General features: G+C 39.1%; 1 protein-coding gene across 1 annotated transcript in view; it reads right to left on the minus strand.

The window, feature by feature from the left end:
- Window positions 1-6,574: 6,574 nt before the first annotated feature.
- b4galt5 (UDP-Gal:betaGlcNAc beta 1,4- galactosyltransferase, polypeptide 5) overlaps window positions 6,575-14,744 on the minus strand; it is a 37,466-nt gene continuing 29,296 nt past the window's right edge. Inside the window, exons 5-9 of the mRNA XM_014017090.1 lie at window positions 13,654-13,770; window positions 13,322-13,509; window positions 13,121-13,243; window positions 12,605-12,706; window positions 6,575-11,207 (exon numbers count right to left, since the gene is read on the minus strand). Coding sequence (XP_013872544.1) covers window positions 11,060-11,207; window positions 12,605-12,706; window positions 13,121-13,243; window positions 13,322-13,509; window positions 13,654-13,770 — 678 coding nt within the window. The 3' untranslated portion in view covers window positions 6,575-11,059. The remainder of the gene's footprint in view (window positions 11,208-12,604; window positions 12,707-13,120; window positions 13,244-13,321; window positions 13,510-13,653; window positions 13,771-14,744) is intronic.

The following is a 14,744-nucleotide window of genomic DNA, read 5'->3' on the forward strand; positions in this document are numbered from 1 at the left end:
GATTTATTGATTTAACAGGAATAGATTACTAAAAATCAAGCCTGACTCAGCATAATTGCTGTTTTACAGCAGGTTGCTGTTCTGAAGCACATAAAACACTCAGAAATGCAGCATCACAATCACATCATTATACATAGACACAAAGACAAACAAGCATATCAAATTTCAGGAAGGCAGCTTTTGCAAAATAGGACGTCTAAAAAAGTGTCCAGCAGATGGCAGACAAGATTCTTCTTAAAGGGCTGTAGTTTTGAAATGGACTTTATGTTTTGAGGAATGTCATTCCATGTTTTAGTATATAGAAAAAAGACCTCTGGCCATAACAGTTTTTTAAAAGTTGGTAATGTCAGTTGTCCTTTTGTAACAGATCTAGTTGAATAATGCTTTTGTTTTCAAATGCATGAGAGTTGGCTTTTTCACTTCTGTGATTTGTTTTTATGGTTCACATTTGGTTTTATTATTCTTATGAACTTGCATTTCATTTAGTCTTTTTATTATTTGTATCATGGGGAGCACTTTGGCCAAAGACACTTGTTTTAAATGTGCTACACAAATCAAGATGAGTTGAAAGTGATGAGCTACAACATGTGGGGGCAGCTTAAAGTAGAGCCATTGTCCTCTGCATTGAAAAGAGTCAGCAGAGTTTATTCAGGAATCCACTTTCTGGTTGCCTCCTCCTGGAGGTTTGCCAAACATTATCCTACTGGGAGGGGACAGGGGGAATACCCAGAACACACTGGAGGGATGGCCTCTCTGGCCTGGAAACACCTTGGGAGTTACTTCATGCTTAAAAGGCTATATATTCATTTTTAACTAAAACATTTAAATGCAAATTAAAAAAATGAAAGAAGTAGATAAGGTTTTGCTCCATCAGCCCTTTGGCTGGTCCAGAATGTTATTTTCTAAACAGGATACGGACAGCAGCGTTCTTGTTATAGAACTGTGGCTTTCAGCTTGCAGCTCAGTCRGACTCTGTGTTGCTGTGCGGTCTTTCCCTGATGGGGAATTTGTGAACTTCAGCCAAGGTCCCTTTTATGACCTCACAGATGTTGTTCTTGGTGTGATATTTGCTGATTGATCACTACTGGGAGAGTACATCTGAAAACTCTGATGCCAGATTTACCAATATTCCTAGATGTTTAAATATCGTCTCCCACAGAAAAGTATGGCTGCATCATTTTATTTGTTTTTGTTTATTTCACATGCTTAAAGTCAAAATATAGCAGGAATATTATTTTTTGTTCTAACTTTACAGCAGGTTAGAGGGGGTTCCCTTCTCAGTGGTGCAAATTTCTTTTTCTTTTGAAATTCTAAAAATTCCCATCCGAACACTTATCCAAGTACCAAACAGAAAGGAAACCCAGACATTGTTTTCTCCACTTTATATGTCGTTTATGAAGCAACAACGGCTCCAGGAAAACAGTTTGGGCCTTGTTTGCTTCATCAGAGAAAAGTACAGTCACTTACACAATGGAGACTGTTGAAATGTACTACCAAGTTAAGATAAAATAACTTCAAGGAAATTAATTTTTAAAAGAAAACTAGTTATGCAACAAGGCATTCTTCTAATAAGTGTGATGTAATAAGAATCTGAATTATGCTGCAAAAGAGTCAAGACAACGGGTTGACCTTTACCCAAATAAAAATGTTTTAGAAGAACCTGAAGCAAATGATTCATGCAAGGATCTCCTCCAGAAACCTGGAGCTGAAGGTGTCCCATGAAGATTAATAAGGTGCTTCAGCACAGCTTTGAATACCTTACAAACTTTCATGCACCATCTCTGGTACAAAGGAAAATTAAGAAAAGCCCAAATTTTAAAAAAATGACCCTTTTGGTGGTTCCTGTTTTTGAATGGGTACCTCTGTTTAGATGCTCACATACACAGTCACATTGTTTTTTTCTATCCTTGTGGGGACTTTGCATCAACTTCCATTCATTTTTCAGTCGTTTGTATAGCCTAATCCTGATGCTTTACCCTAAAGCTAATCTCACATGTACATACTTAACCCTAAATCTAGCCTAAACTCAATCCACACCTTGGTCCTAAACTTAACCCCCAACCCAAAATCAACATCCTTACCTATGGAGACCAAGCTTTGGCCTTCATAAGGAGCAATGAGTCCACAAGGCTGTGTTCATCTGAAAAATGGTCCCCATGATATTGCAAATACGCATCCACACACACACAAGTCTGTATTTCTAACCTTATTGAGAACGTTCATTGACTTCCATTGATTTTCAGTCACTTCTATAGCCTAACTCTGACCCCTTACCCTAAACTTAATCCTAAACCTAACCTAAACTTAATTCATACCTCAGTTCTAAACTTAACGCCCAACCCAAAATTGGAGTTCCATCATATTAAGACTGGTCTTTGGTCCCCATAAAACCTACTGGTCTTGACAATGTAGGTGTATATACCAGAAACAGTCCTAAAAAGTACCAGTACAATCACCAGTACACACATTCAAAGGCAGAAGCTCAGAGGAACAGGTGACGCTCTACACTGTACCACCAAAAGCTACACAATCAGCTATTTAGATTTCCGATGCAGATTCCAGTTTAAGACATCCTGCAGGGAGAACTGCACTGAAACAGATCCATAATCATCACACAGAGGCACAGGCGCCACAGATGACATCAAAGCCTTTTGAGTGGCATAACACTCAAGGGATGCGTGTGGATGAATCATAATGGCTATGTGTGTGCAAATGTGTGTGTGTGTATGTTGTCTACACATGCCAGGGGAACTCTTGAGATCTTAAGAGCTGCCCTCTGTGTGCATCTGCCAGCTAAGTGACACTGGTGTGAGCATACCGTAGCCTTGTGTTTCCCAGACTCCATTAGGATGAAGCTGCGCCAGCCGGGCTCCTGCATCTCCACTAAACCTCTCATACTCTCACAGTCAGACTACCGTTACTTCTCATCAGCAGTTTTTTTTGGTGCAAACAAACGCTGGTGTTTTAAATGATGTTTCTTGTTTTTTTTAAGCCTCTTAGAGGAAATGGTGCACAAATAGTGAGTAATACACTAAAAGGGACCGTGATGATGTCCCATCTCTGCCACGCAGCATTTTCTTTTCTAAAAGCATAATTAAATCTTACGCTGTCACTTCTGTTAACCAGCAGAAAAGCACATCTAATGTGCTAAATGCCACAGGGCTGCAGCTGCTCTGATTCAAATCTCAAAGTGAACTCTCGTGAAAGCGTTTCATTTTGCATGCTGTTTTCCTTACTGGGTGACGATCGTGGGCTGCAGGATGTGAACAAGCATCATCTTTGTCCCTGGATCCGGATACGTTACTGGGCAAACTCTCAGCGGAGCGGCTGGTGACAAGAGCCATGCAAAGGACAATTAAAGAGAGTTCACAAACTCAAGGGGAGCCTGATCCCAAGATGCTGGGATTTTATTCTAGAAACTGAGGATCACAAAAAGGCCCGAGCCTGCGTATCTGAGCCAAGCACACAGACAATAACCATCTGTTCAATTTTTTTTTCTTTTTTTAAGTGGAATGTGATGGTGTTTATATTCAGCGTACAGCCCCTCATCATGCAAGAATTCAGTCAATAAAAATCAAATAAGGAGCAGATATTTTCAGATGACTGTAAATAAGTCTCATAATAGATTTAAGTTTTCCATGTGAGTGCTGCTGCAGAGCGTACGGTTTGAAATCATGACATTTTAATACTGCCTTGCTTTCTTTGAGCTACAACTGGCAGCTTTATGTTCTTAGCTGGGGTCAGTTTTTCACTCTGTGTTTTGTTTGAGTAATGAAGTGTGAACTGAATGTCTCTTAAGAGGAAGCAGCCTCGCATGTGCACAATCACACTTTGTGCAGAAGTGGCAGTGTGCAGTCTGACCACATAATTATATGTACATACCGTTTAAAATAGGTTCACTGACCTATTTTACATATTTTGCAGGAAAACAAGATAGATGACGGGGAAAAGGCCTTGCAGTCTGGAGGACTGCATATCCTGCRTAGCTTTTTGTAAGTTTTAAGCTAAAATSCCATGTTGCGAATGAGCAGTTATAGCCACTTTGTTTAAACCTCATAAAGCACAATCTCTTGCATTATWGTGAGGCGTTGCAAAATGTGTTAGCACACAGAGTATATCATGGTTACTATTATACCAGCTTTGAGCTATATTTTTTTAATAAATGTTGCTGAAAAGTAGCCATTTCCAAAAGTCAGTTATAAATTTAAATACAATGGCTGTGTCCAAAACAGCAGGCCGGGTCCTCCGAAGGCCAAATTTGTCGGCCGCATACGTCACACCGCCGCGACAAAGGGCGTCCAAAACCGAATACTCCTCCGATGTGGCCGACAAATACGTCCTTCCTTTGGCCCGAATCGAAGGACTGGTCTGATGCATCCTTCCCGGCCCAGCGTATCCCATAATGCATTGCGGCCCGACCGGAGATTTTTTTATGCTAGTAATGGCGGACTAAGCGAGAGAAAAGAATACATTTTAAATAAAAATATGGTGATATAAAAATTAAAAAATTTTAGTGGTTGTAATTCTAATACTTTTATCATTTGTATAGACATGTTTTTAAATATTATTTTTTCGTCATAAAAAATGCGAAATAAACATGAACTACAGCGGGTCAATTAGTTCTTTAAATGATACTTTTAAGTTAATTTTATAGTTTTGTGATATTAATAATGCTAATGTATTGATATTTTTCTARTTTTGATTTAAGTTTGCTTGTTTAGCGTCGTCATAGTTCCTAGGTGACATGACGTACGCCAGGGTAAGGAGGGGAGGCTAGACCGTCCAAATTCACAGCCTCTTTTTTTCCTGTCTTCCCGGTCTACCAAGGACCCGGCCCGCCGCGACCGGGTAGTCTGGGTCCTCCGGAGGACCCGGCCTGTCTTTTTGGACACAGCCAATGATTATTTGTGAGTTTCATTAACATTTATTCAGTGGTTCAGGTCAAATTTTGCTAACAGACMGACAGGGCTGACGCCAACACACATTGCCACTGTTTTAATTAATTGTGTRACACAATGTTGTAATGCTCACAGTATGGGCTGGAGATGATGCTCAGCTACCACCAGACCAAATTTTCACTCAGTATCTGTAACAGCTGTAGCCTCTCAGCAAGAAGGTTGCTGGGTTGAATCCCGGCTGCGGACCTTTCTGGGTAGAGTTTGCGTGTTCTCTCCATGCCTGCATGGGTTTTCTCTGGGTACTACAGTTTCCTCCCACAAAAACATTCACGTTAGGCTAATCGGTAACTCTAAATTGTTCCTAGGTGTGAGTGAGAAAGTGAATAGTTGTGTGTCCCTGTGATGGACTTGCGACCTGTCCAGGGTGTACCCCTCCCCTCACACAGTGACTGCTGGTTAAGTGCACCGCTGACCCCTGTGACCCTGAAAGAAAGAAGCAAGCTAAGATAATGGAAATCAGTAAACATGACTAAATTTGAGCCATATTTTGGTTTTGTAAGGTCAGTTGGCTGTGGCAGCCATCTTGAATAAATTTAATTCCAAAATTTAGTCAGTTGTTATTTGTACACCAGAGGTGGGGACTTAAATCACGACTTGGACTCAAGTCAGACTCGAGTCATTAACTTTAGACTTGACTTGAAAAAAATGTTCAGAGACTTGTGACTTGACTTGGACTTTGACACCAATGACTTGGGACTTGAATTGGACTTGACCCTGCAAAGACTCGATATTTTAACCAAAATCTAAAGTTTAAATACATATTATTTATAGAGTGGGTCCCATTAATTAATTTCACTCATTCCGTATTAATAAAGGCAGACCGTCTGTCCTTTTTTCATTGTGTGCATGTGAGCTGCAACACAGCCAATGAAATGAACCAGATTTTTTAAAGTGTAAAATTGTTTCTTAAATACTTCACAGCTGAGTTTACTCAAATTGTGCAATAGCGAGGTGCAATTTTAAAATGATTTTGTAAACACTTTGTAAGTTCAGCTGCACGTTTCATCACRATTTGAGAAATACAGATTTTAAAGAAAGCACATTCTATTTACATTTAACATATAACTGCAACATTGTTAAAAAAGATTTTAAATTCTAAGTTTCAGACTTGGGACTTGACATGGCAGTTGTYTGTCTTGACTTGAGACTTGACTCGGGACTTGCAAAACAATACTTGGTCCCACCTCTGCTGTACACCTAGTAAATTATTTTCTTAAAGTTGAATTAAAATCCATTTAAAGATTTGAGCTCATCTCTTAACAGACTCCAGTAGTTATTGGTAGAGTTTTGGAAACAGACCTCCTGCTCAGTGACATTAMTGCTTATAATAAATTGTGCGGCTCAGTCTCAGCCATTACCACAGCAAATTGGAGCTCATTTTCTATTCAATTCMCTGAGTTGCAGACATACAGTACTGCCGCTTGCTGAGGCAGCCATGTTGAATAACCAAAGGTAATCAGTCGTAGATGTTCATCCAATAACACAAGTTTCAATAAAATCTATTCACTCACTGCTACATGAGATATTTTGTTAACATTGCACACAAGCAAAAATGAATGATTCACCTTTACATTTGTGATAAAATTAAAAAGGAAAAAAAAAAGCGTGCACAAAAGTTTTGATCTTTACAAGTTTTTTTTTATTGGTGTACTCTTGACAATAACAATGATGGTATAAAAGAAAATCTCCATCATACAAATTTCAATAATCAAAAGATAATATGCCAATACACAAACAGATTCCACATAAGGCTGACATCAAGTTTCGACAAGTGGCTTCGAATGGCTTCAATTGAAGGAGAATTCTGTTCCTTACGGTCAAATAAATATGTTGAATTTAGCTTTCCGTATCCTGTTGCCTGTATTATTATTATTTTTTTAAATAATCGAGTTTCATACAAAAAAAATGTTTGAGGATTCTGAAGAGGATTGTGTCGCTGGTTTGGGTGCCTTTGTTAAACTTCGCAATGTAAGACTTCTTTAAAAGTTTTTCTTTTGGCTGAAAAAAAATATTGCAAAGCTTTCCTGTGACCTCCACCATAACCACCCCCCCCAAACGCYGTCACACTCGGAGAAGCGTCACAAGCGGGAACCAAGGACAGAGGACTTCATTGGAAAGCCTCTATGTCAGGACATGTCTCTTTTCCTGCCACAGCGAGTTAAGTACGAGGGAGGAAAGGGGAATGCCTCTGAGATTATGAGGATTTTAAAATCCATGGGATAAGAACGTTTTTGTTTTTATTAAAAAAAATATCTGTGCTTGGAAGCAGTGATGTAAAAACATTGATGTCACTATGTAAGCTCCACAAGCACTTAAAATGGCACCAGTTAAACCCCCGAGCCAACCCCCCCACTTTCCCCGAAGCTTTGTTCTTTATGCTAGCATCTGTAGTGATTTAAGACCTTAATAGAATTTCTAAAACACTACACACAACAACAATATTTACAATAATCAGTATCTTGATATGCACTTTTTTTCAATTTAAATATTTTTGCTTATAAAAAAACAAAAACAAAGTAAAAACAAGTGGAAAATAAAAACAAAAATGCAATAAATTAAAAAGCTTTTTTTGTATTTTATTTTTTAAGGCTGCCAGTCTTGTCAGATGCCCAAAAAAAGAATGGTCCCTTCATTTAAACTGGCACAGAATGAATCAGGACAGGTTGGATTTTGATATGATAAAGCCTATTGTTTTATATATTGTTTAGACAGCAGCAGTCTCGGTCTGGTTTCTACGTGCTCTTATCACAGACTCAAATCAGATGATTCACCATTTCAAAATAAAACCCAAGAGTGCGCTGACAGATTCACCGCCTCAATCTGTAATCTAGTGGTCGAAGCTGTTCAGTAGTCACAAAAAACTAAAAAATAAATAAAAAAGAGATGTTTTTAAAGCTGCTCACTGTGTACTGTAGAAAATAATACGCAACAACCCAATATTTAGACCATCAGGAGGGCCTCTTTAGATTGAGGGGTTTTCTCACAGTCTCAATACTCATACCAAAACCGTTTTGGCTTTTGCTTCGTGTCCGTCTAGCTTTTAATTTAAAGCAAAGTAATTTGTTTTATTTAAAGATAATATACAGTGTATTGTGTAAATGTAAGGAACTAGAAAAAAAGCCTGCCAGTTGTTAACAACCATGTTCTCATCAGCGCTGGCAAACAAAATGCAAAGAAATAATGTAGATGGAGGATGGTTCGACCTCGGAAAAAAGGCGTAGCCATTTCACTCAAACACACATGGAAAAGAAAACTTAACACAAACACTGCTACTGTCCCATGACTTCCACTGGGCACCTCCCGTGTTGACTAGCTAGGAGGTAAGCACATGCTTGGCTTGTGGAAAATGTTAGCTATATATATATACATATACATACATGGATAAGCTATACCTGGAAACTACCCTACTGATCTCTATCTGAGAGATGATGTGGAAACAATGAGCCATAATGGCCTCTGGAGGATGTTTTGCCTGTCAATAGCTTCTGCCATGTTTAAAACCGGCTCCTGTGAGCATGTCGAGCTGTCAAAGGGAGGTCAGCACCATTGATTTATCAGTTAATATAATGGAGGTGATCAGTGAAAGACAGTGGCCATTAGCATTTTCTAACTCGGAGTCTTGCTCTTCCTGTGGTTGTCACACAAAATGGCCTCCTCCAACACGTCTGCTCAGAAGATTAACACCAGGCTACAGTACAGGTGCCATTCCATTTCATTGCAATTTCTGCCACTTGTGAAGTGGGGAAAACAGTGTCTCTGAACGAAATGGAACTGCCACCGTTTATGCAGAAGATCCTCACAATCCCACACAAATACACACAGCTAGGTTTCAGTGCATCGAACGCAAGTCTGCTATATGTCACTTCCTAAGTCATCACGTCAACCGCAAGAAAGTAAATCAGAAAAAAAATTTAAACAATGAAACAACTGAGGAAATCAAATGTCAAATAAATAGAGCGAGGTCCAGCCTCTTCTTTTTTTCATTGTTGAAACACAACAGTTTGTCACTCACCCACATGTCGACCAACAAACAGATACATCTGAAGAAATGCATACAAGGCGATTTGTGTGAAACGAAGTAGCTGTATGACCAGAGGACAGACAGTGAGGGAAAACATGTTTGTGTGATTTTTTTAAAAAAGAGCTATGTTTAAAGTACTGGTCTGTTTCACCCACTATTCAACACTGCCAAACACATACAGTATTAGAGAGGAGCTGCTGTGTATAACAAGAGCGTTGTCAGTCTGTGTCAAAGCAGTGTAAGGCTGCATGCTTCCATCATTGAAAGAAAGAAAAAAAAAAGAATAAAAATATATACCTAGATCAACTTGTCTAAATCAAATTCAAGCAAAGAAAATCATAAGCCAAARTCTGAATGCAAACCTAATCAGTGGTTATCACTCAATGTCGTGATGAGCCCTCATATTTGCTTTTTTTTTCCTCTATGCAAGCAAAACAAGTGTCAATTTGGAAGAGAAAAAAAAAATGAACAAAAGGCAGCCATAAGCTTGGTTGTTGAAAAGCTGTACAACTTTCACAGCAGCTTGGGTGGAAAGGGCTGGCCAACAGTAGAACAAACACTAGACAATCTGAAAAATAAAGCAAACAGCTTCTGTAAACACCATTGACAGTGATAGCTATCAAGTATTCTCTACCTTCATTTCTCTTTTGTATAAAAAAAAGAGGGAAACTATAATGAAGACGAGTAAACATTTAAGATTGTGAAATCTAAAAAAAAAATACATCTGCAACTATAAGATTTCTCTTTTCTGGCCTGGATTTACACACAAAGTGAGGTCTGAAGTCAGTCTTGTCAGAGTTTAGAGATGACGCTTCCTGCAAGTCACCCCGAAAAGCTTGCACTGACGACGAGATGCATGCAGGCCATTTGCATAGCTCGCCCTCTCTTGCACAGACGGGAACAAAAAAAACACACACACACACACACACACAAACACACACACAAGTTCTGAAAAGGGCGGCACGTTTGCTTAGGCAAAGTTGAGCTGGATGTGAAATTTGCATACGCAGTCACTCTTTTCTCTGTAGTCCAATGTGGGGGCGGGGGAATGCTAGCACCCATGCTATTGCATCTGTACGATAAGGAAGTCAGGGCTAATTTCTGCTGTCTGATATTACAGCTTATTGCTAACAGGATGAGCAATGCACTCCAACATACAGCTACTTGCAGGCAGCCAGAACATTCAATGCGACTATGCAAACACAAACATCACAGTCTTCAAATGGTATGTTTAAATGGACAAAATACAGATGAAGAGATGAGTAAAGAATGATTTTTCTCTGAACTTAGAATAAACTATTTCACATACAATATATCATCTTTTTTTTTACTATATTCACTCATGGATTTGGCATACCTTATGCAGAACCAGCTGCAAGGGTTCACTCGCTTGAAGTTGCTGTGTGGTGGTCTAAGGGTATGTTTCCATGCAAATGTTTTCACAGGTTTTACTGCATTTATGAAATAAGAAGCAAAAAAATAAAAAAAAAAACTAAATAATAAAAAATAAAAAAATTTAATAAATCCAAGCCCCAGGATCATGTCAGCACATTTGGGTCATACTCTTGTGTGCGTGCATGTGTGGCGTGCGCTTGAATGTGTGTCGTTACCTATTTTAGTAATCACGCACAAAAAATGCAGGGCGGCGCTAGTCACTGCCAGAATCTTCCAACAAATTTAAAGAATAAAAAAAAAAAAACGAAAATAAAAAAAATACTTGAAGAATGGATGCTGAAGGCCAAAATGGTGCAAAAAGGCATGTGGAGACTGAAGTGTAGACAAGCCCAGATGAGAGTGATGAACTGTGGCACAAATAAGTGCAGCATTTTATCCTATTTTCTTATCCTATTTTCTTATACGATTTATCAAACATACTAATTTGAGTCTCCATTTTCTTTTCTTCTTCTTCTTCTTCTTTTCTTTGCATACAAACAAAAACAAAGCAAAAAAAGAGAAAGAAAAACAACAAAAAAAACCTCTCAACTTAAAAGTCCTAAAGCAGTGCTGCAACTGGTGAGATATGGCTGATGTCCCAGAGGACTTTGATTCCCAGGTGTTTTGCAGTCCAGCTCTGTCTGCGTCAGTAGTCAGCTACGGGTGCGAGCTTTCTGCTCAGGCTGACTGTGATGTTGGTGTAAAGAGGACTTCTGGAAACCAGTGGGGAGTAGTTTAAGTTATTAAGACCATCCACTTTTTGCCTCTCCTTTGAGTGACGAAGAAGAGTATACCTGAAGATACAAAGATGCGGACAAATACGTTAGAAAAGAGAAACAACAAGAGTGCTCCAAGAAGCTGCTCAGAGAAACTGAATAGCACTTGAACGTTAATAAACATTGAGACAAGATGTGGAGAAACCAGTTCATCAGAATTTGGCTCCTGCTGTGTGTAACCCTGTCTGTGGTTTAGAGTGCAAGTTCAGTGGAAGTTCCACAGAAGCTTTCTTGAAAGTTTGCACACACTAAAATGAATCATTCAAATTCATACACACAAAAAAAATGCTTTTAGATCATCTCGCAGTCACAATGTTTTTCTTTTATGCATTACGCACTCCTTAAAGGGATCCACGATTAGTTGTAACATTAAACTTTATTTGATAAACATTTATTTTAACTGTAAAATAAAGACTGTAAAAATACTGTAGGATGTTCAGTTTTGTAAATTTTTTAAAATATATTTTAACACAGACGGAGCCATTTTATTTACACACAAAGCATTCTGGGTAAATGATGACATCAACTAGGCCATTGGTCCGAGGCTGCTAGGGAGCTATATCCACCCTGAAGGTTAATCTTGGACAATACCTGACAATTGGCTCTTTTAAATGAAACCAGAGAGCGTTGACAGAGAGGAGAAGGTAGAAATGACTAACTATAACTGAAAATATGAATGGAGGACAACAGAGCTGCTTCAAAGAAGAACCTCAGCTTAGCCTGTTAGCCTTTGTGCTAGCCCCAACGCTATATTGCCTAATATGTATTAGCTCGGTGCTAGCATCTAGCATCTATATTTTCAGTTACAGGCTGAGTCATTTCTACCTTCTCCTCTCTGTCAACGCTCTCTGGTTTCATTTAAAAGAGTCGATCGTCAGATGTTGTCCAAGATTAACCTTCAGGGTGGATATATCTCGCTAGCAGCCTTGTGCCGATGACCTAGTTGATGTCATCATTTACCCAGAATGCTTTGCGTGTAAATAAAATGTCCCCATCCGTGTAATATATTTTTAAACTTTTAGTTTAAAAATTATAAAAATTGAACATCCTACAGTATTTTTACATTCTTTATTTTACAGTTAAAGTATATGTTTGTCATATAAAGTCTAATGTTACAACTAATCGGGGATCCCTTTAAAGGTTTGCATTGACAAAAATGAAAGAAACATGAATTGCTTTGGACGCTTTAAGTGACCTAGAATTCAACCTCGAAGCATTCAAACACATCACATGCAAAGTATTTAAAAGAGTTGAAATTCACTCAGAGTCACAACTCTGGCTTTTCATGTGACTGGCTTAAATCACATGAGCTTAAGCCTCGTTGCCATTATCTGCTTGCCCCTCCCTTTGGACCAAACACTCGTGGGTCGTGTTTAGTGTGCGTGAGTGAGCTGTGAGCACACATGATCACTAACCTTCCCAGGAACTGGGCTTCCCCGCGGTGGTGATGGGGAATTGACATGTAGCGTCCTTGGTCTCCGTGCGGTCTACTTACGGTGTAATTGGCAAACTGCACCCTGTACAAACATATTTAAGGCTCATTAATCTGTAACGTACACAATCAGGCAGAAAATAAATTGTCGTAATGCCTCTCGCTGGGACATTTCCATACAAAGCTGTGTTGTGTTGCAACTCTTCAATACTGCGATACAATCACATAACTGTGTGCGTAAGGCATAAACAAATGCAAAAGGTCAGTGAAAGTTGAAGAAATGTATTGACAGCCTCATATGTGTGCAGCTGCCTGTGACCTGTATAAGTATGTGTGTGTTGTAGTGATGCAAAGACAAATGCAGGAAAAGGTCCAATTAATACAAAAGCTTTGGTACGTGCCAACTCCTCCTACTTAATCTACAATCATCTAAAGTCAACAGCCCAGCCAGCCTTCAGACAAGCCAGTGTCGGTGTTTGTGTGTAAAGGTTTCCCTCACCTGTTCCAGAGGTCATCGTCCTCACCTCCCCAGCCCCAGAATGCATTAGGGAAGCCATTAATCATTTTGAACTGCTTCACCGTCAGGCCACTGACGCCACCGAAGAACTCATTATACGGAAGCCTTGTGGAAACAATTATAAACGGTCATTTTTTTTTAAAGTTTACTATAAAGTTTAGTGGAGACAGAATTAAGACTCACATGTAGGAGTACTTGTCGAGYTTGACTGCAAAATGTCGAGGCATGTCTGTACAGCCGTAGTAGTTCCTGTCATTCTCCATGAGGTGGTCCACATCGTGGAAGATCAGGCAGTCCCAGTCAAAGTCTTTCATCGCCTCCTTGAAGCCCACGTTAAACAGCATGGCTCGGTTAAATGGTTCCGTACCTCCCTAAAGAAAGAAAAACACATTGTGATTTTTGGCTGTTCAGGTCATTTCATCCAGTTTCAGAGCATTTCCAACAGTTATGGTATCTTCGTGTTTGGATTCAGAAAAGGTGACTGTCAGTGCGAACAGTAATTTACATGGACATACCTGCTCTATGACATAAAAGGCAAACTGGAGTCTCTGCTTCTGCAGCACAGGCACCAGGTGTCTCAAGAGTATGGGCAAGTGTTCGTGTCGGTTCCTAAACGGAACAAGAATTGCCACCTGGGGACACAAAACAGAAGAAAACACAAGGATGAATTCAAATGCAGACATGAATACATGGAGGAAARACAGAAGACATGCACAGAAGACAGAGTCTTTTTGGAGACTTTTGATGTGCGCAGCTGATGAAGTTTACAGTTTTGTTCAAAGTGTATGATTATGAGAGCTAATCTCCTAGCAGGAGGCAAATGGGACAGAATTAAAAGTAAGAAGTTACTAGAAAAACTTGTAGCAAGTGAATGACAAAGTTTACTTGTGATTCCTASAGTTTCTAAAAGTGGATTGTGAGGAAGAGTTTTGAGATTTCATGCTTACACTCTGGTGGAACCAACTTTCCATTTCCATATGTGAGGCTAACCACATTTAAGAATTGTTTGTTTGATAAATCCAACAGTTAAATTTAACGTGGGTTTCTTGAGCTATTCCTTAGTCTGCCGGAGGACATACAGGTCTAACCACACGTAATTTTACTGCTGTCTTTACTCACTCTGTTTTCCATGTTTATACATGCAGTTATCACTGTTATTACTTGTTTTTTTTTTCTTCCCATAGAAACTACATTTGATCTCTTTCCGACCTTCTCAAACCCTCAGCTGGTTGGGGAGGATGGCTGAGCATCTTGTGTATGGGTCTGCTGGAGGCTTCTTCTTGTTAAAAAGATTCCTCTTTACTTTCTTTGACGTTTTTCATGCTGCTCAGGATGGGGGATTGCGACAAAGTGAAAATCTGATACATTCTAATAGCTTTCTTTGATTATTTTTACAAATTAGCATTTCATAAATTATTGCATGGGGAAGTATTGTATTATTGTTATTAGAATGAAAYGACTGTATCCTGAATTTATGCGACTTCATGAGAACAGTCACTGTACAAAATAAACTGAATTGAATTTTGTTCACATTCTAAAGTAATTTTCTCGATAAATTCCAGCATGCATCAATGACAAAACCAATAAGGTGCACAATGTTTGAGAC

This window comes from Austrofundulus limnaeus, unplaced genomic scaffold (genome assembly GCF_001266775.1).
Source record: "Austrofundulus limnaeus strain Quisiro unplaced genomic scaffold, Austrofundulus_limnaeus-1.0 Scaffold3, whole genome shotgun sequence".
In the NCBI taxonomy this organism is placed as follows: Eukaryota; Metazoa; Chordata; class Actinopteri; order Cyprinodontiformes; family Rivulidae; genus Austrofundulus; species Austrofundulus limnaeus.